The sequence below is a fragment of the Chrysochloris asiatica genome, unplaced genomic scaffold (genome assembly GCF_000296735.1).
Source record: "Chrysochloris asiatica unplaced genomic scaffold, ChrAsi1.0 scaffold00035, whole genome shotgun sequence".
In the NCBI taxonomy this organism is placed as follows: domain Eukaryota; kingdom Metazoa; phylum Chordata; class Mammalia; order Afrosoricida; family Chrysochloridae; genus Chrysochloris; species Chrysochloris asiatica.
Genome location: NW_006408553.1, coordinates 22,036,426 through 22,058,697, shown reverse-complemented (window position 1 = coordinate 22,058,697; position 22,272 = coordinate 22,036,426). Strand labels below are relative to the sequence as shown.

General features: G+C 39.2%; 1 protein-coding gene and 1 pseudogene across 1 annotated transcript; both read left to right on the top strand.

The window, feature by feature from the left end:
* The first annotated feature begins 6,667 nt into the window (after positions 1 to 6,667).
* On the top strand, positions 6,668 to 21,848 carry LOC102817358 (protein MAK16 homolog). The gene is made up of 10 exons (XM_006859976.1): positions 6,668 to 6,702; positions 11,375 to 11,424; positions 11,517 to 11,626; positions 11,731 to 11,795; positions 11,968 to 12,119; positions 14,531 to 14,585; positions 18,789 to 18,863; positions 19,522 to 19,635; positions 21,426 to 21,491; positions 21,651 to 21,848. The coding sequence occupies exons 1-10, from the start codon at positions 6,688 to 6,690 to the stop codon at positions 21,846 to 21,848; spliced, it is 900 nt and encodes a 299-aa protein (XP_006860038.1). The 5' UTR covers positions 6,668 to 6,687.
* On the top strand, positions 16,623 to 17,486 carry LOC102816971 (annotated as a pseudogene).
* Positions 21,849 to 22,272: the final 424 nt, after the last annotated feature.

The window sequence follows — 22,272 nt, the reverse complement described above, 5'->3', positions numbered from 1 at the left end:
GAACATCACTAATGCTACAGTTCAAACCAGCCTTGCAGTCTAGTGCATTATGCTGCATCACCACATCAGAACTCCACACAACAGTTCCTTCTCAACACCACCAAAAACAAAGGAAAAGATTGAAAACTTGGATGTCATTAAAAATAAGAATTTGTGTTCATGAAAAGAGACCATTAAGAGAATGAAAAGAGCAAATCACATTGTACACCCATGTTCATTACAGTGTTCTTCACAACAGCTAGAAGGTGGGCACAGTCTAACTGCCCATCAACAGAAAAATGGATAAACAAAATGCAGTGTACTTATACAGCACAACATTACTCAGTCACAAGGAGAGGAGAATTCCTGACACATGTTACAACATGGATGAATCTTGTCAACATTATGCTAAGTGAAAGAAGTCATTTAATACCTATTATGTGATCCCAATTATATGAAATATCTAGGAGTCCTGGTATAGTACTGCACGATAACACGCTGGACTGCAAAGCAAGGACAGTTTGAACCACAAGTTTGGTGGTTCAAACTCACCAGGCACTCCTTGGAAACTCTAGACAGGGTCACTGTAAGTCAGAATGGAATAGATGGCACTTAACAACAATGTGATCCCAATAGTATGAAATATCTAGAATAAACAAGTGTATAGACATCAAAGTTTTGTTACTGGTTACCACAGATAGGCAGGAAGGAAGATATGATACTTAGGGAACAAAACAATTGCTGCTAAGAGTGTTGGGAAAATGCAGAAACTGTTAAGGATGACGGCTGAACAGCATGATGAACATAATTAATGCTTCAGAACTTGAAACCCTAGACAGAGTTGCTATGAGTTGGCACTGACTTGACAGCACTTAGCAACAACAACTGTCTATGTGGAGATTGCAGAAATGGCAAATAATCTCTTACCTGTATATATGTATTTACCACACACACAAAATTTTGATAAGCAACCCACAGAGTGGTGAAGATACTTGCCATAAATTTAACCAACAAAGAATTTATATGCAGAATTTGAGAACTCCTACAAGACAAAAGGAAAAAGACAAAATATTTTTTTAAAGAGTGGGGTTGGAGCTAGTGGGGCAAAAGACTTGTACAGCTCTTTGACAGAGAGGAATTCCAATAGTCCAAAAGTATGTGGAAAGGTGCTTAACCTCTTCAGTCATCAGGGAAATATAACTTAACATAACAGTAGTATGTTATTGTTGTTGTTGTTATGTGCCTTCGAGTCGGTTCCGACCCATAGCGACCCTGTACAGGGTTTCCGAGGCTGTAAATCTTTACAGGAGCAGAAAGCCCCATCTTTCTCCCGTGGAACGGCTGGTAGTTTCGAACTGCTGGCCTTAAAGTTCGCAGCCCGATTCGTAACCACTACGCTACCAGAGCTCCTTATGTTATTATGTTCACTAAAATGGTTACAAACTTTAAAAGGAATACAACTGTATGCAGGGTTTGTGGTGGTGTAACTGTTACAGCCCATGGAAAATGGTCTATCCACACAATATGCACATGCTTTATAAACCTGATAGCTCTGTGGGTTAGCCTTTGGACTGCTAATTGCAAGGTCAGCAGTTCAAACCCACCAGCTGCTCCACAGAGAAAGAGGAGACTCCTACGCCTTCAAAGATTTAGTCTCAGAAACCTTATATTGGGTTGCTGTAAGTTGGAACTAACTCAGTGACAGTAGGTTTTGGTAGGCTCTATGACCCAGATCGAGAAGATAAAGCCAAGTATTACAACAAAATGTGCAAAGAGCTGGAATCAGAAAACCAAAATGGAAGACCACACTCAGCATTTCTCAAGCTGGGGGAACTGAAGAAAAAATTCAAGCCTCGACTTTAGTTATTGAAAGATTCTCTGGGCAAATTATTGAATGATGCAGGAAGCATCAAGATAAGATGGAAGGAATACACAGAGTCACTTTACCAAAAGGAAATGGTTAATGTTCAGCCATTTCAAGAGGTAGCCTATCATCAAGAGCCAATGATACTTAGATAAGAAGTCCAAGGTGCATTGAAGGAATTGGCAAAGAACAAGGCACCACGAATTGATGGAATAAAAATTGAAATCTTTCAAGAAAGTGAGGCGGCACAGGAGGCACTCACTCATCTTTGCCAAGATATTTGGAAGACAATTATCTGGCTGACTGATTGGAACAACTAACTGCAAAGTCGGTGGTTCAAACCTATGAATAAAAACCCTAAACAGGGTCCAGACAACACTAACAACAGCAACAATAAACAGCTACAACATGTTCTTTGTGTCTGGCATCTTTTACTCAATATTATATGTTTATTAGGGTCATCTATATTATTGTACATACCCACAGCTTTTTCTTTTTCACTGATATTGAATATTTCATTTTCTGAATAAGTAATAATTTATTGTCTGTTGATGGACACATGAGTTGCTACCAGTTTTTTTGTTATTACAAATAATGCTGTTATGAATATATTTATGCTGCATGTCTGTTGAGGCACATATGTATGCATGTCTATTAAACTTGGAGTGAGATTTCTGGGTCATGTTGTTGTTGTTAGGTGCCATCAAGTTGGCACCAACTCATAGCGACATTATGCACAGCAGAAGGAAACACTGCCGGATCCTGGGCCAACCTCACTACTGGTGCCATGCTTGAGTCCATCAATGCTGCCACTTGGCCAATCCATCTCGTTGGGGGTCTGCCTCTTTTTCTCTGACCCTCCACCTTACCAAACACGATATCCTTCTCCAGAAACTAGTCCCTCCTGACAATGTGTCCGAAGTATGAGAAACGAAGTTTGGCCATCTTGGTCTTCAAAGGGCACTCTGGCTGCACTTCTTCAAAATTGGATCTATTGGTTCTTTTGGCAGCCCATGGCACTCTCAATATTCTCCTAACACCAAACTCAAAAGCATCAATTCTTCTATGGTCTTCTTTTTCTTTGTCCAGCTTTCATATGCATATGAGGTTATTGAACATACCATGGCTTGGGTCAGGTGCACCTTAGTCCTCAAGCTGACATCTTTGTTGTTCAACACTTTAAAAAGGTCTTGTTTAGCAGATTTGCCTAATGCAATATATCATTTGATTTCTTGACTGCTGCGTCCATGAGTGTTGATACTTGATCCAAGAAGAATGAAGTCCTTGACAACTTCAATCTTTTCTCCATTGATAAGAATGTCATTTATTGGTCCAGTGGTGAAGAGTTTTGTTTTCTTGACATTGAGATGCAATCCATACCAAAGGCTGTGCTCTTTGATCTTCATCAGAAAATGTTTTAAGTCCTCTTCACTTTCAGCAAGCAAGGTTGTATCATTTGCATATCGCAGGTTGTTAATGAGTCTTCCTCCAATCCTGATACCATGTTTTTCTTCATAGAACCCAGCTTCTCAGATTATTTGCTTAGCATACAGGTTGAATAAGTATGGTAAAAGAATACAACCTTGTTGCACACCTTTCTTCATTGTAAACCATTCAGTGTTCCCATATTCTTTTTGAACAACTGCCTCTTGGGCCAGGTACAGATTCCTCATGAGCACAATTAAATGTTCCTGAATACTCATACTTTGCAATGTTGTCCATAGATTGTCATCATCCACACAATTAAAAGCCTTTGCATAGTTAATAAAGCACAAGTAAACATTTCTGATATTCTCTGCTTTCAGCCAAGATCCATTGGACATCAGCAATGATATTTCTCGTTCCACGGCCTCTTCTGAATCCAGCTTGAACCTCTGGAAGTTCTCTGCCAAAGTATGCTTGTAGCCGTTTCCGTATTACCTTTAGTAAAACTTTACTTGTATGTGATAGCAAAGATAATGTCCGATGATTTCCACATTCTGTTGGGTCATTTCTCTTTGGAATGGGCACAAATATGGATCTCTTCCAATCAGTCAGCCAGATAGTTGTCCTCCAAATTTCTTGGCAGAGATGAGTGAGTGCCTCCTGTGCCGCCTCACTTTCTTGAAAGATTTCAATTTTTATTCTAGCAATTCCTGATGCCTAGTTCTTTGCCAATTCCTTCAATGCACCTTGGACTTCCTACCTAAGTATCATTGGCTCTTGATCACATGCTAATTCTTGAAATGGTTAAACATCAATGATTTCCTCTTGGTACAGTGACTCTGTGTATTCCTTCCATCTTATCTTGATGCTTCCTGCATCATTCAATAATTTGCCCAGAGAATCTTTCAATAACTAAAGTCGAAGCTTGAATTTTTTCTTCAGTTTCCCCAGCTTGAGAAATGCTGAGTGTGTTCTTCCTTTTTAGTTTTCTGACTCCAGATCTTTGCACATTTTATTGTAATATTTGACTTTATCTTCTAGAGCTGACCTTTGAAATTTTCTGTTGAGCTCTTGTACCTCATTTCTTCCATTTGCTTTATCATCTCTATGCTGGAGAGCAAGTTTCAGTGTCTCTTCTGACATCCATTTTGATCTTTTCCTTTTTTTTTTTTTTTTTTGCCTTCTTAATGACTTTTTGCTTTCTCCTGTATGATGTTCTTAATGTCATCCCACAACTCTTCTGGTCTTGGTCTTAAATGTTTAATGTATCAAATCTGTTCTTCAGATGATCCCTAAATTCATGTGGAATATATTCAAGGTCATATTTTGGCTCTCATGGACTTGTTTTCATTTTCTTCATCTTCGGTTTGAATTTGCACATGAGCAATTGATGATCTGTTCCACAGTCTGCCCCTGGCCTTGTTTTGACTGATGATATAGAGCATTTACATTGTCTCTTTCCACAGATGTAGTCAATTTGATTTGGATGTATTCCAACTGTTGGATCCTACACCTTCACAATTGTTGTTACGCTTTAGTCCATTGCTGCCACTGTGTCAATCCATCTTGTTGGGGGTCTCCCTCTTTTTCACTGACCCTCCACTTTCCCAAGCATAATGTTCTTCTCCAGGGATTGATGCCTCCCGACAATACGTTGGAAGTATGATCTTAGTGAATAACCATTGTTTTTTATAACCCAAGTATAGCTCAAAAAGTGAATGATAAATCCCTGCTTCCCAGCAGAATGGTTCTGATTCTTAGTTTTCACTTATTTGCAGCTAATTTAAAATACCTATATTTTTTGATATGTCACTGTAGGATAAATATTGCAAGGTCGGTGGTTCAAATCTACTAGCCGCTGCTCAGAAACCCTATATAGAGTTTCTATGAGTTGGAATTGACTCGACAACACTTAACAACTACAAACATATGTAGTACATTATTTCATAACTCAGTGGTAGTAAACCTAAGGATTCATCCCTATTCTTACACTTTTGTTATTAAAATGTCCTTTCTGTTATAAAATGATGTGAAGCAGTAAAGGTTTTCTTTTTCCATAGCAAACATGAGAAAAGCAGAAAGGAATTTTTAGTTCTTCGTTTTTGAAAGGTTATCTGGCAATTGAATTTTAAAGATCGGGACCCACTGGAGCACCAAACAGCAATGTCTGTGGGAATAAGTAAAGGAGGTGTTAGCCAGGGACAGAGTGTTTTGGTTAAAAAAGTGCCATACCTACCTCACCAACTTTGCTGCTCCATAGAGTTAGCAAACACAAGCTTGTTTGATTGGCTCTCAATGTGAAGAAAACAAAAATCTACACCACAGGACTAAAAAATAGTATCATGATAAATTGAGAAAAGATTGAAGTTGTCACAGATTTCACCACTGACCCTCCTGGAAGCAGCAGTCAAGAAATCAAACCACGTATTGCATTAAGCAAATCTTCTGTATAAGACCTCTGTAAAGTGTTCAAGAACAAAAGATGCCAGTTTGATGGCTAAGGTGCGCCTGACCCAAGCCATGGTATTTTCAATAGTCTCATATGCATGTGAAAGTTGGACAATGAATAAGGAAGATCACTGAAGAACTGATGCATTTGAGTTATGGTGTTGAAGAATATTTATGGTACCATGGACCGCCAGAAGAATAAACAAATCTGTGTTGCAAGAAGTACAATCAGAGTGTTCCTTAGAAGCCAAGATGACCAGACTTAGTCTCACATAGGACATATTATCAGGAGGGTCCAAGTCCCTAGAAAAGGATATGATGCTTGGTAAAGAGACCCCCAATGAGATGGATTGGTACAATGGCAGCAACACTGGATTCAAGGGCAGCAGTAATTTTGAGGATGGCTCAGGACCAGCTGTGTTTCGTTCTGTTGTGCACATAATTGCTATGAGTCGGAACAGACTTGATGGCACCTAAAAACAACAACAGACTTAGTGAAGGAGTAAAAACAATGTAGCCCCGAGCTGCCTCACGAGAAGGTACAGCCAGAGGTTCCTTACTCGGCTCAGTAGGCGCCGGTCCGCACCTTTCCCTAATTCATCACCACGCAAAGAAGGGGAAGGGAGGGCGGCCTAGGTAGCCAGTACTCCCCGAATCTGAAACCGCAAGTCGGAAAATGACGTAGACAGCCGATTGGGTGTTACGTCCTTCAGTGCGGATCAGTGCGGACTTTTCAGCTCGGTTTACTTTCGCAGGCAATCTCTGAGCAAACGCAGAGCACGCACTGACCGAAGGAATAGGGACCGGAACGTGGAGGCACGCACAAAAGTTCAGCCGACAGAGGGCGCTGTGAGCCTTCGCGAGTCTCAGATTCTCTCGCGATAGGTGAGACTAGTAGTTTCCGGATATGAGTCTTCGGAAGAAGCATGTCTGCTATTACTCGCAACTGACCACGCTGAGATACCGACACCATGCAGTCAGATGATGTAAGTCTCCTCCTGTTCTTTTGCCTCCCAGGGCTTATGCAGGGTGCTTCGTCCGCTTTAGGATACTCAGAAACTGCACACTTAACTGGCCCATTATGTCTTATGTGGCTCCGGGCAGGTTTCCGGAATCCCCATTTTCGAATGTGGCGCTGTTAGTGTCTACTAGGGACTCCAGGCCGCTCCTCAGTCTACAGGGACAACGTGGTCAGTCCGAGGTGCCTAACAAAGACTGAGTACATGCTGTATAGCCAGCCTCTCCAGACTATTTTGAAACAAGGGATAGGAGAGATTTTGGCTGAGGTTTAAGGCCTAAGTTTAAGGATCTCGATATCCCGTACACATGTTCCTTTTCAGTCTGTTTTTCCTGTATTAGGTTTGTCATATTTTGCTCTGTATTTGCTCCACTCTACCTAAGTTTAAGAGCGTTCTAAATTCACTCATTTAGTTGTTGAAGAACTACTTAGTAAATGCATAGAATGTGCCAGGCGTTGTGGCAGTCTCTAGAGATTGCAAGTGTCAAGCCACCTGTCTTCTTCCTGGAGCGTTTTGGGTGTTTGGAGGTGATGGGGGACAGATAATATACGGATTAACAGATTAGTCATTGCACTGTGTAATGACTACTGTGAAAGATGAAGTAGATTGTCTTGGAGAGAGACCACTTCAGGTAAGACTAGTCAAAGAAGAGTTCTCTGAACAGGTGACATTTGAGCTGTGCTCTAAAAGTTGAGACTGAAGCAGCCACTAAGGAGCGAGGGAAAAGCAATCCATGTAGTAGGAACAATAAAGTACTAAGATCTGAAGAAATGGAAAAGACATCAGTGTAACTAGGTTATAGGAATCAAGGGGCAGAGGAATAATAGGCCATGAAATTGGGCACAGGTATCAAATCAAGTCCATGAGTCATTTAGTAAGTGTTTTTTAGGGTTTCAATAGGGAACGGGAGTCCGGGTGTGGTGCTGTAGGATAAGCATTGAACTGCCAACCAGTAGGTCAGCAGTTCAGACCCACCAGCTGCTCCTCAGAAACCCTATACAGGGATGCTGTGAGTCCATAGTCACTCAAAGGCACTTAACAGCAATGTCGGAAGTAATCAGACTTGTTTGTGAAAATTTCTCTAGATGCTTTGTAAAGGATTTTTGAAAGGGAGTAAGATAAAAAGCTAGAAAAATGGAGTGTGGTGGAAGATATCTTTGACTAAGGTGTTAATTGCTAAGTGCTGTCCAGTCGGTTTCGACTCCTAGCAACCCTGTATAGTGTTTCTGAGAAGTGGCTGGTGAGTTTGAACTGCTTGCCTTGCAGTTCAAACCGACCTTGTGGTCCATTGCTTATCCTTTAGCTCCATACCAGGTTTCCAAGTTGTTAATGTTGTTGTTATTAAGTGCCATTGAGTTGGTTCCGACTCAGAGTGACCTGGGTTACTGAGGAATGGCTGGTGAGCTTGAACCGCCCAGCTTGTGGTTCAAACTACAGTGCTTTAACCCACAGAGCCACATCAAGATGAAATCGATGAAGTTGTGATCTGTTTTATCAGTATAGCAGATAAGACTTGGTGATGGTGTAAGTGAAGACAATGGAGGAATCCATTGAATTTGGATTTGAACAAATAGTTAAGTGGTGGTTTTGTTTACTGAGATGGTGAAGATTGAAGAATGAGTAGGATTGGGTTAGAATCAAGTCTTCTGCAGTGGGTTTAGTTTTAAATGGAATAGGGAGGAGTTGCAGAATAGTACAGATAGCTAACTAACACTCTTAGCTGCTATCCGAAAGCTTGGAGGTTCTGGCCCACCTTGAAGTGGCTTGAAAGAAAGGCTTGGTGATCTACTTCTTAAAAACAAAAAGCAACAACAAAAAACCCCCTACAGCCATTGACAGCCCTATGGCTGGATTCAATAGAACGTTCGTAAAGGTTTTTTTCAAAAAAGAAAACGCTTTGGAGTACATTTCTATTCTGACACATACTGGGTCACCATTAGTTAGCGTTGACTCGAGAGCAGCTGTTGCTTGTTTTTGTTTCTTAATCACATCACTGGAAGAACGTTAAAGGGTCTGTTATCTTAGCATATTTCAGAAGACCCTCTCTCAATGCCCCAGTTTCCTAAGCACCCTGCAGCTGCTTCAGGATCATGAATGAGACATATCTAAAAAGTCTGCTAAACTCTAGTCCATAAAATGTTTCCACACTTTGGTCAACTTCTCTGCCCCATCCCATTCCTTTAAAATGTAGAGCAACTTAGCTTTTCTTGTTTGTTGTTAAATGTTTTGGCGTTGGTTCCTACTCAAAGCGACCCTGATAGGGTTTCTAAGGAGCAGCTGGTGAGTTTGAACCATCAACCTTGTGGTTGCCAATTCAGGGCTTATCCTACAGCACCACACCAGGACTCATAGTGTTTCTAGTAATAATTATTTCTCTTGCTGCAAAAGAGAAGCGACAACAATTAAAAATCCGACAGCATCAGGTTGTTTCTGACTCTTAGCTAGTGAGTGACCTGTGGGTGGGAGTGGAGCTGCTCCATAGGTTTACGTCAATCTTTGTAGAATAAAGAAAAGGGAATAAAGGAGTAGGGTATTCTGAGTGGTGTGCACTTAAGAGCTCCATTTGGCCATGTTAGTGTTTATGTTACCTTTTAGATACCAAAGTGGAGATGTTAAGTAGGCATCTGGGTGTATGTATAAACCTGGTGTCAGGAGATAAATCTATCCAGGGATGACAATTTGGGAGTCATCAGTTTAATGATGATGTTTAAAACCACTAGCCTGAATGAGTCCCCCTGGATGAACAGACAGAAAAGATCCCCAGCTCAAACCCTGAGACATTCCAGCATTTAGAATTCAAGCAAGAGATGAAGCCAACAAAGGAGCATGGAAATAACAGCCAATAGGTAGGACAAGGAGTCTTGGTGTGGCGCTGTAGGATAATCACTGGAACCACAAGGTCGGTGGTTCAAGCTTACCAGCTGCTCCTCGGAAACCCTATACAGGGTTGCTGCTAGTTGGAACTGAGTTAGACAGCACTTAAAACAACAGACAGAACAAAATACAGAAAACTGTGTAATCCCAGAAAACAGGGTAAACAACCTTTGCAAATTCAGTGAAGACAGTAAAATTAGTGCTGATAATCATCCTTTGGATTTGACATTCTGGAGCATAGAGAGTGATTATTGCAAGCAATTTCAGTTAACTGCTCCACAAGGGTTTTCAATGGGAAGCAGATAGCCAAGTCTACCACCCAGGGACTACCTCCCTAGCATATATGCTTCTAATTGTTTGACTTCTACTTTTTAAATTTCATTTCTTATCTATTTCCTACTATCCCCTACAAACACATCCTGTAAAATTCCTAAAATGTGTTCCACTTTTACCCCCTTACTGCTTTAAAGTCTTTCAGCTTACTCAAAAGTTCTTCTACTCTTATATGCCTCTATTGCAGCATTTTTGCTTCTACTTTATGATTCTTTGCTTACTTCTACCTCTTTTCCTAACTGTTGTTGTTGTTAGTGCCATCCAGTTGGTTTCGACTCACAGGGTTTCTGAGGAGCAGCTGGTACGTTTGAACCACTGACCTAGCAGTTCAAACCGACCTTGTGGTCTAGTACTTATCCTACAACACGACACCAAAGCTTTAAGGTATTAATATGGTTGTCAAGTGTTGTTGAGTTGGTTCTGACTCATAGTATCCCTGTATGGGTTTCCAAGGAGTGGCTGATGAGCTTGAACTGCCAGCCTTGTGGTTCAAACCTACCTTGCAACCCATCGCATTAAACCACCGTGAGATAGATAAAACTCCTTAAGAAATATATAAGGCAGCTTTAAAAAGTTCATGGGCAAATTAAAAGATAATGAAAATTTTCCATGAATGTTTTGACGCCCCCTTATACTTATCTTCATTCAGTAAATACTTCACTGTGTGCCTAGTGTGTCAAGACTTGAAGATGCTGGTGGTGGTGGTGGTGATGTGCCTCGGAATCGGTTCCGACTCATAATGACCCTAAATAGGGTTTCTGAGGCTATAAATCTTTACAGGAGCAGAGAGCCTCATCCTTCTCCTGCGGAACTGCTGGTAGTTGCAAACTGCTGACCATGAGATTAGCAGCCCGATTCGTAACTGCTATACTACCAAAGCTCCTTGAAGATGCTAGTACCGTATGTAAATTAAGTGCACAGTAAATGCTGAATGGTATGTATAGCCAGATTAACAGGAGCTATTGGTTTATATACTGAGATTTTTTTCCCCAACCTTATACTTTAAATTGTCCTACTTTTCTGCTGCCTAAAAGTGACTGAGTACTATGAATTAAATTATGTTCTCAAAAAAAATTTTTTTAAGTATAATGAATAGGTTAAATAAAAAAAAGATTCAAAATACGTGTGATATTTTGTTTTTGTTCAACATATATGTAGGAATAGTATTAAACAGGTATAGACAAAACTGAAAAAACATTCACAGAATGCTTATACTCACTGGGTAAAGGGGTTATAGTTATTGTTAATTTGTATTTTTAATTTTTTATAAGAATCTATTACTTGTGTAAAGAAAAGAAAGCCCCTCAGATTGCTTTACAAAGGGTCCTTTATTCAGTAAAGCAGATATTGTCCTGAGGCATTATCTTTTTTAATTAATATGCCATCTGTTGGTTTAGAACAATTGAAATGGGTTTTGATTTTGTCTTTGTAGGTTATATGGGATACCCTAGGAAACAAACAATTTTGTTCCTTCAAAATCAGGTGAGTCCAGATTTACAGTTCAGATAAAGATTCCTTTAGTTGTCTAGTAACGAATACATTTGATAATCCTTGCTACTTTTTTTCCACTCTAGAACTAAGACTCAGGGCTTTTGCAGAAATGAGTACAGCCTGACTGGCCTGTGTAATCGGTCATCCTGCCCCCTGGCAAACAGTCAATATGCCACTATCAAAGAAGAGAAAGGTGACTCCCTAGTTTTAACTTCCCTGAAAATTATGTACCAGCTTTTACAAGACTGTGCTTTAGTCTCTACAAATAATACTAAAGGTATTTACTTGTTCCTGCAGGACAGTGTTACTTGTATATGAAGGTCATAGAACGAGCAGCTTTTCCTAGGCGTCTCTGGGAACGGGTAAGATTTGGACATAAAATTAGAATAACCATGATCAAGAGTAAAAGTTCCATATGTTGTTTTCTCTTTCTTACTCATACTCAAGATTACATTTTGCAGCTATCATGAAGTGTCACTGAAGTAAAGACTTAATAAAACTTGCCCTTCCAGTGTCCTTTCTTATGTTTGGCAGGTCAGGCTCAGTAAGAACTATGAGAAAGCACTGGAGCAAATAGATGAAAATCTCATTTACTGGCCTCGTTTTATTCGACACAAATGTAAGCAGAGATTCACCAAAATCACCCAGTACCTAATTCGAATCCGAAAACTTACACTAAAGCGGCAGTAAGTACTAAGGTGGTTCATGTTATTTCTTGACTTTTCATCTGTCTGTTTTTCCATGAAGTACGGCACGAAGCTAATTTGTGAAATCACTAATAATACTTTCGTTTAAAATCAGTTTTGTTTAGTCATTTATAACATGCTAAGAAAAAGAACGAGGCCATGGTAATTCAGTGGTAGCATATTCGTCTTTGATGTGCAAGACCTGTTTAGATTCCTAGCCAGTACACCTTCAGGAAAAGCACTGGACCACAAGGTCAGTGATTCAAACCCACTACAGTTCCTTGGGAACCCTATACAGGGTCACTATAAATCAAAACTTTGACTCTATGGCACTTAACAACAATACCTCATATTCAGCCACTACCCATCTGTCAGTAGTGGTTTGAGTAGAGTTTCTAAGGCAGATGAACTAGGAAGAAAGGCCTGGTGATCTCCTTCTAAAAAAATCCATCAATGAAAGCCTATGGATTACAACAGTCCAATCTACAACATATGGGTATGGCATAGAGCTCGGCAGCATTTTCTTCCATTATGCATAGATTGTCATTAGTTGGGGACCAACTCAACAGCAGCTAACAAAAACATTACCTCATGTTAAAATAGTACCCTTTGGTTTTTCAGGATTTTAAAAATAATTTAGTACAACTTGAAAAACAACTCGAGGAAATTTTCTTTATAACCCCTGAGGAAATGTATATTAAGCCCACTGCCATCCAGTTGGTTCCAACTCATAGTGATTCTGTAGGGTTTCCAGAACTATAAATCTTCGTGGGAGTAAACAGCCTCATCATTTCTCCCACAAAGCAGCTTGTGAGTTTGATCTACTGACCTTGCAGTTGGTACCCTGACACCTAACCCACAGTGCCACCAGGGCTTCTAATGTATTGTTAGGTGTTGTTGAGTCGGTTCTGACTCTAACCCTACGTAGGGTTTCCAAAGAGCAGCTGGTAGGTGTGAACTGCCAACCTTGCAGTTAGCAGTCCAGTGCTTATCCTGTAGCACCACACCAGGGCTCCCCTCACATTTGGTTTATTGTTTAAGTGCTGTCAAATTCATTTTGACTCACAGCCATCCTCTGTTGGGTTTCCAAAGAGTGGCTCATGGGTTTCAACCAGCAACCTTGTGGTTAGCCATCCAGTCCTTACCTTGCAACGCCACACCTGGACTCCTAATGTATTATTGTTAAGTGCTGTCGAGTCAGTTCTGACACATTGTGACCCTGTATAGGGTTTGCAAGGAGCAGCGGGTGAGCTTGGAGCACCAACCTTGCAGTTCAAACGACTTTGCAGTCTGGCACATTGACCCACAGTGCCACACCAGAAGTCTAATGTATTAAGGATGTGAAAATTATCTTTTAAAATGTGAAAGAACAAACATGTAAGATATGTACTCTGGGTTGATTCAACACTAATTTTAAAAAGTAATATAAAACTTTTTAATTGGGAATTGAGTGAAGGTTTGCAGAGCAGATCAGTTTTACATCGAATAAATTACACACTTTGTTCCATCTCAGTGATTTTACCAGTTATCATACTTCTTATGGTTCCTATTTCTATTCCTCCCTCCTTTTCAGCCCCTTTTGATCTGAACCCTGTCCCCTCATAAATGTTGCCCTTTTGATCTTGAATGGTTGACCATTCCATGAGCATATACTTCCCTAGTTTTGTTGTCCCATCCCTGTATCCCTATCCACCACTTGGGCCACAAGGGTGAGTTCCATTCTAGACCTAAAGGGTGGCCAAGGGCCATAGTCTCAGGTTTCTCCAGTCTCTTTCTCACCATTAAACCTAGTTTTTATCATTTTAGCTTTGGTCTATATTGTCTGCTGATCTGTCCAGGAGTTTTAGAACAGTTGGTATGGATACTGATGATCGTTCCCCTGGTCCATTAGTTTGTTGGACTGTTTGATTACAAGTATCTTCACTTTTCATCACTCTTTTTTTTTTCTTCTGCACATGGGAAGACCAGTTAAGTTGCACCTTAGATGACTGCTTATGACTTTATAAGATCCCAGTTGCTACTCACCAAAGTAGGATATAGAATATTGTGTTTGTGGACTATGATATGCCAGTTGCATCAAGACCCTGCCACTTCTATATTGGGATCTACAGAGAATGCTAAGATTTAGTCTTCTACAGAAACTGCCTTTCTCTCAGTTCACTGGTGCATTAATTTCAGGATAGCAAATGACCTTAGAAGTCTTTGAATGCCTTAAGAAAACAGAGGCAAGTACATTAAAATATATGTGAAATATCTTGCTTTTTGAGTATTAATTTCTATAGAATTTTAAATCCTATAATCTTGTTATATGAAGCTGAGCCCTCCAATTCCAGTCCTTTTTTCTTACCTTTTAAAAAGAACACCTAGTACATGTACATGGGTTTTCTGATAATGTGTTGTGTTTCCCACAGGAAGAAACTTGTTCCTTTGAGTAAGAAGGTAGAGAGGAGGGAAAAAAGAAGAGAGGTAACTTATTCTAATATCCTTAATTTCCATCTTTTCATTTCAGGGAGGATTCTGCAGACAGGTCTCATGATAAAAATTAATTTGCCATTGTCTGCAAACTGTTCAGATCAGGTGTTGTGTTATACATCAAGTTGCCATGAATCTTGAGCTGTCTTGACAACAACTATAATAGTGGTTAACAGAGTTAACTGTATAAGACATCTGGTTTTCACTATCTTACATTGTAACCTACCCTGGGGATTAAAATGGGGTGCTTAAGCTAACAGAAGGTTTGTTACTAGAAAGGAATAGTGATGGTAATCTTTGTGCTAGTCATAGAAAATTTCCTATGGTCATGAATCTCCAACTTTTGTCCAAGACTCTGCTTATTGGACAGTTATACCTGAGTATCTCACTGATGAGCCCTGGTAATGCAGTGGTTAAGAGCTTGACTGGTAACTGAAAGGCTGGCAAGTAGAACCTACCAGTGACTCATTCCATGGGAGAAAGATGTGGTTCTGTAAAGACATACAGCCATAAAAACCCTACAGGAAAGTTCTACTCTGTCCTGTAGACTGTGTAAGTAGGGATCAATTCAGTGGCGATCTGTTTTATTGCACTAATAGCTTATACAAGCTGAGTGAAATTTATGCTTCATATATTTGCCTGATCGGTCGTTGTCTATCAAGAATTAGCGTTATAATTTCGATGATTTATTCCCATTATCACTTTAGAGTTCTTTATTTCAAATCAATTGCATTAGTGGTCTACAAACTTTCTGCCATTAGATTTATCAGCAGAGTTTTAAAATACACTCCCCAATCTGAATACTACATAGAAGTGTTACTTTATATATAGAATTTCGTGAATTATGTATGTTGTAAATGATAATGGTTTGTGATGTAGTGAAATGAAGGTCTGATTCGTAGCTGAGTGTAAATTTATCTCTTAAGGACTAGGTATCAATAATTGATAGCTATCTCAAGGATGCATAGAAATGTACTTTGTTCATTGTATTCAGTACTTACTCTTCATTCTCCTTTGCCAGTAATGAAGAAGTTTTGGTTCAAATCTAGCCAGTGACTCTTTTTTTTTTTTTTTTTTTTAATCTTCCCTGATTACCAAGCAGATATTCTTACAAATCTTTCAGAAGAAATTAAATTGTTCTGTTTTTGGCAAATGCATTTTAAGCCCTCTGAAAAAAAATCTAGATTTGGAAGATTTTCAAATGAGCTGAAAAAGTCTGTTTCCAAATTATTAACTTTGTAATTGTAGTTTTTATAGGACACAGTTTTCATTAACAGTATCACATAGATGTAATAACATCCAAACGACTTTTGAAAGTATTCTTATTCATATTCACTTAAAATGTTACATTTTTTTAAAGGAATATATTGCTATTTTTTAAAAGTTTCTGGTAAGGTAACAGCTATTTGCCATTTCAGAAAAGGTTGGCAAATATGGAACATTTTTCTTTTTATGAAAAAATTCATGACTTGTCTTTTAAATTCTGCAACTTTTCTAAGTGCTATGTCATTTGAAAAGTTGGAAGTTTGGGCCTAACCAGAAGTACCTTGGAGAATGGCCTGGAGGTCTACGTCTAAAAAGTAAGCCCGGAAAACCCTGTGCCTTGCAGTTCTGACTGTAGGGGCACCAGGAGTTAGGGTGGAACCAGCGGCAACTCGTTATGGCATTAGGTAACCAGCATACCCATATAACTACTACAAATTTTATCACAAATTATTTAGTATCATATATAAATTTCACTTAACCAAGCAAATATAAACAGCTGTTATAATACTCAGAATAAGGGAGCATGGACACCATTTTCAAAACAATAGCATGCCCTTCACTCAGGATATCTTGCTCACTATATCTGACACAACTTTTGGTTTATAGACAGAGTCAGGACTCCAAGTCTTCATGATAAATAGTGTAACATTTATTTTTAAGAAGTTTTGAGTATTTTCTTTCCTATACCTTAATGCATCACCCTTAGTGTGAGTGCCTCACTTACGAAAACAATGAAAAATGGATGTGCAAATAGTTGGCGCCAAGATGGCGATGGAGATGAGGCCTCCCATCGCTTGTAAGCCTGTTAATGAGAACCTGGGACGCGAAACCAAAAAACACTTGCTAGTGCTAGGGGACCTGATCACTACAGACACGGGTTTCATGTGGGGTAATGGGACCCACATGGGGGAAGAGAAACTCATAGCATCTGGGGCTGGCTCTGTGAAAAGAGTAAAAAAGTTGATTTGTATGAAAGCTTTGAAAACCAGATATAATGGTGAAGTTGGAGACATTGTAGTGGGAAGAATCACAGAGGTTCAACAGAGGAGATGGAAGGTGGAGACCAACACCTGGCTGGATTCAGTCTTCCTTCTCTTATCCATGAACCTTCCCGGAGGAGAGCTGAGAAGATCTGCAGCAGTTGAACTTGCAATGACAGGTGTCTTTCAGGACAGGGAACTTAATAGTGCTGAGGTCCAGGTAGTGTTCTCTGAAGGAGCTGTTTTTCTTCACACAAAGATGGAAAACTAGGCCAGGGTGTTTTGGTCCAAGTTTCTCCCTTACTAGTAAAACGGCAAAAGACTCACTTCCATGACTCGCCATGTGGTGCCTCAGTTATTCTGGGTAACAATGGCTTCATTTGGATCTACCCAACACCTGAGCACAAAGATGAGGCAGGGGGCTTCACTGCAAACATGGAGCCTGTATCACTTGCTTACCAAGAGGTGATACTGCGGCTTTGGAACTGCATAGTCTTGGTAACTCAAGAGGATGATGCTGTATGATACCAGTTCCCTGTATTGCTATGAAGTGTCCCTTCCACATCAGATCAAAGATATCTTAAAGCCAAAAATAATGGAAGAAATTGTGATGGGAACATGCCCAACGCTGTTAGAACAGAAAGGATAAGGAGAGACATCTGAAGGACAGGACTAATGTACCTGGCTGGAGCCATTTTTAAAAATGAAGAATCAGATTCATGGTTCCCATGTACAGCTCAGTGAAGAACAGAGAAAACCCCATCACTTGATCTACATCGACAGCTGTAGAGTTGCCTCCAGTCACACACCTTCCTCCTCCTAAAACAAAAGCCTGGTAGAAGGAGAACAGTGTCTGAGCCCTTTGATGTAGGTGAATCCCAGCAGCAGGTGGTACTTTCAGGTCTATCAAAGTGTGCAGCAATCTAGCTTTTGTCCTGGAATAGCCTGGAGGATCCTTTGCCATTCACTGTCCTTCAGAATGCATAATACCCCACGAAATCACCCCTATGAGAAACATGCCATCTCTGACCCCAAAATTGTCTTTGCCTTCTATTTCAGCTTCTAAAGTGTAAATACAGCATTCCAGTTGTACTTGAAGAACACAGTTGGTAAAATTAATCTAACAGTTGAAGGAAAGAATAAAATTAACCAAGCAATTAGTTTGGTCTGAATCTTAAAAAAAATAATAAATAAATAAAAGTGAAATGTCAATAATCTATTTACTGATTCATGTGCCTCCAGTTTCTCCCACACAGTGTAAGTTAATCACCCTAACCTGGGTTCACTGTACAGTGCCTTAAAAACTCTATGGCTTTCACAATAAAATTATGTAAAATCTTAGACAAAAAGAAATTGGAGATCAGTTTTTATCTTTAGGTTGGCTCCAGGCTTTTTTTTTTTTTCTTTTTCTATGAGAGATCCTTAGAGGAAGAGGTTTTTTTCTCCTCCTATTTGTCACATTAAATCTAATGTGGTTTTGATGGTAGTGTGCCATGGAGTTAGTTCCAATTTATAGTGACCCTGCACAGGGTTTCCAAGTCTGCAAATCTTTATAGTAGCAGAATGCCTCATCTTTCTCCTGTGGAACGGCTGGTAGTTTTGAACTGCTGACTCTGAGGTTAGCAACCTCTCAACCACTAGAAAACATAAATGGGTAAAAGTTCCTCTTCTATTTTCTCAGCTTTTACAAAATCATGCTTCTAGGCTAATTTTTTGAGACATTCAATTGCATTTTACAAATCCACAGGAATTTTTTAATAGAAAAGTTCCCAAGGTTTGATAAAGTGGAAAAAATCTATTTGGTTGAGGTGGCAGATGGCTTATCATGGGGGAAAGAAACGGTTACATGTTTCTTATACAAAAAGTAATAGTTTCTTACCACTTTGATAAGCTGAAAAATGAATACTAATGAAGCAAATTAACTTCTCCCTTTTTTTTTTTTTTTTAATAGGAAAAAGCATTAATAGCTGCCCAGCTGGACAATGCCATTGAAAAAGAATTGCTGGAGAGACTGAAACAGGACACGGTGAGAAATTTAAGAACTTTGGGGTACAAATTTTATTTTTTAGGTGTTAATACCTTGCTAGAAACTATTTGGAAATCTAAAGATGTTAGAAAGGTCTCCACTCTGATTTTATCCTTGAAATAAATATAATTACGGCCTTGGCTTCCTCATTATAGTCCACTGGTGCATAAAGTGCTTTGGCCACCCTTGGTACTCTCCATTCACCCTCAGTATTCTCTCTTCAGTGTAAGAGACCTCTCCCTCTTTGCCATTCTTCCCAACATCAGATCCTAAATGCATCACGTGCAGCGCTCTGTATAAAAGCCATAGTTTGGCTCCCCTTACATATTATCCTATTCTTTTTAAAAATTTGTATTATCTCCAGACACATGAATTCTTTTTTCTATGTCTCCCATATCAGTAAAATGGCATTTCATGGGTTTTACAGACTAAATTTTAAGTGATCTGGTTCCATCATCTTAGAAGTTACCTGTTAGATCTTAATCGCTGATAATTTAAGTGTTAAAATGGGCCATTGCTGACTTTGAAAAATAATATAGAAATGTTGGTCAGTAAGTATTCTCATTTAAATACAGAGGCAAAAAATATATATATATTAGACAGTGGAACTTCAAGTATAATATCCAAATTTATTAAAGCCAGTCTGTTTGTTTTTCAGTATGGTGACATCTACAACTTCCCCATTCATGCCTTCGACAAGGCCTTAGAACAGCAGGAGGCAGAGAGTGACTCTTCAGATGCTGAGGAAAAAGATGAAGATGATGATGATGAGGTAAGCCTTGTGTGTTTTTTGTTTTGTCAAGCAGTAACCTAGACAGGACTAAGCCTGCTTTTTTTCTAATTGAGGCACGGAATAACATCTTTAATTCCCCTAACCAGTAATAATTATTTGGTCGTGTTTTTCTATCATCAGACTAATTTTGGTTTGGCAATGGCTGCTTTTTATTCTCCAGACTCAACCAGGACTGTATTTGCATTGATAACTTTAATCTTATTTATTGGTGTATACAGTTATTCCTGGAGTCTTGGTGTGGCGCTGTGGGTTAATGTGCCAGACTGCAAAGCCATTTGAACTGCAAGGTCATTGGTTCAAGCTCACTAGCTGCTCCTTGGAAACCCTATATAGGGTAGCACTATAGGTTGGAATTAACTTGACAGCACTTAACAAGAACAATAAAAAAGTTATTACTGCCACGTGACAGGAATGGACAAATCCTTATCTACTAATGAAGTATATACTACGAAGGAACTTACTGAAACTTATACAGGGTTTAATCTTATTTAATCTTACTATTCAGTAAGAGAAGTATTTGAATAGATAGTATTTTGAGGGAAAAACCTAATTTAGTAAGTAGATATTTAATTAAATTATACGGTACACTCAGACTACGTAAAACATTTCTATGGTATTTGAATTACTAGTTTTAGTTGGCTATACCAAGATTTTGAGTCCCTTTGTATATACTGAATTTAGTCACTTAAAAAGACGTTTTACCTGTAATGATTTGAATTGAGAACGTTGGATAAATATTTTCAATTTCTTGATTCAGAAGTATTAGATGGTGCTGTAGGATAAGCACTCAGCTGCAAGATCAGCTTGAATTACAAGGTCAGTGGTTCAGACTCACTAGCCATTCCTTGGAAACCCTATACAAGGTTGCTATGGGTTTGAATCGACTGGACAGTACTTAACAGCAATAGATATTGCTTATATGAAGAAAAATGTGGTTTCAGGGTTGGAGTAAGATTTATTAACAACTTTGGATATGCAGCTGATACAATCTTGCTTGATGGAAGCGAAGAGGACTTAAAATACTGATGAAGATAAGAGACTTTGTTATGGATTGCATGTCAGTGTAAAGAAAACAAAAGTCTTCACAACTGGGCCAATAAATAACATCATAATAAATGGAGAAAAGATTAAAGTTGTCAGAAATTTCATTTTGCTTGGATCCACTGTCAACATTCATGGAAGCAGCAGTCAACAGATAGGCAATGCATTGATTTGGACATATCTGCTGCAAAAGACCTTTTTAAAGTGTTCAAGGGCAAAGATACAAGTTTAAGGACTAAGTGCACCTCCTCTATGCCATGATATTTCCCATTGCTTCAGATGCATGTGAAAGTTGGACAATGAGTAAGGAAAACCTGAGCAGAATTGACACATTTAAGTTATGGTATAAGAGCCTTTCATCTCCTCATACTTCAACATATTATCAGGAGGGATCAGTCCCTGAAGGACATCATGTTTGGTAAAGTGGAGGGTCAGTGGAAAAGAGGAAGACCCCAAACGAGATGGACTGACATCATGGCAGCAGCAATGGGCTCAAATTTAAACAATTGTGTGTATGGTGCAGGACTGGGCAATGTTTTTCATCCTGTTGTGTGTAGGGTTGCTATGAGCCAGAACCAACTTGGCGGCACCTAACGATAACAATAATAACAGATATTGATTACATAGCAAGTAGACTCTGATTCTGATTATGTACTTACTTACCAGAGACTAAACCCTAGATGTGCTTTATTATGTACTTTGAACTTGACAGTTGTGCTTTATTTTAGGATGCAGGGAAAAGAGAATTTGTGGAAGATGATGAGGTGGATGAGAGTGACATAAGTGACTTTGAGGTAAGCTTTGTGGTAATAGACCCTTTGGCCTGCAGCAAAAATGGAGGGTTTCTGAACATGCAGAGACAAGATTGTTATAAATTGTGAGAGAACAATGAAGGCAATTTTGGCAACTAATCTAGCATTGTTTCCCTCCTATTTTTTCTCTCCCCACTCTAGGATATGGATAAACTGGATGCCAGCAGTGATGAAGATCAGGATGGTGAATCTTCCAGTGAGGAAGAGGAGAAGGACCAGAATGCTAAACATAAAGGCAAAACACCCTTGAAAAAAGGACCTTGGCAGAGAAAACGAGCCTATGTAGAGATAGAGTATGAACAGGAGACAGAGCCCATGGCCAAAGCCAAAACCACGTGATCTCATTTATAAACAGGACTGGACAATTTTTACTTCTTTCTTTACATCTTAAACACACACATCCAGTTTTTGCTCTTTCATGTTGTATTTAACATTCAATATTTATGTCTCTTCTGTGGGGCAAGAAATCTGGGAATGAAATGGAAGAAGAAAGCTTTAAAATATGAACAGAGTATTTTTGTAGTGTTTTTGGCATATGTGTAGTAGTAACAGCTTGGGCCCAAGAACTTAACAGATGAGTTCTTGAGGATGGAATGGAATTATGATATAAATATTTCTAAATTTGAAATATAGTCCACCCTTGTTTCCTTTGTGTGTATGTGTCTGCCCTCATCCCCCTGCAAGAAACTTTGATTTAGAAATGATGGCTTAACTTCTTTCTCATCCTCTTTCCAACTCCCCTCAGGGCAAAAGGAAATAAAAA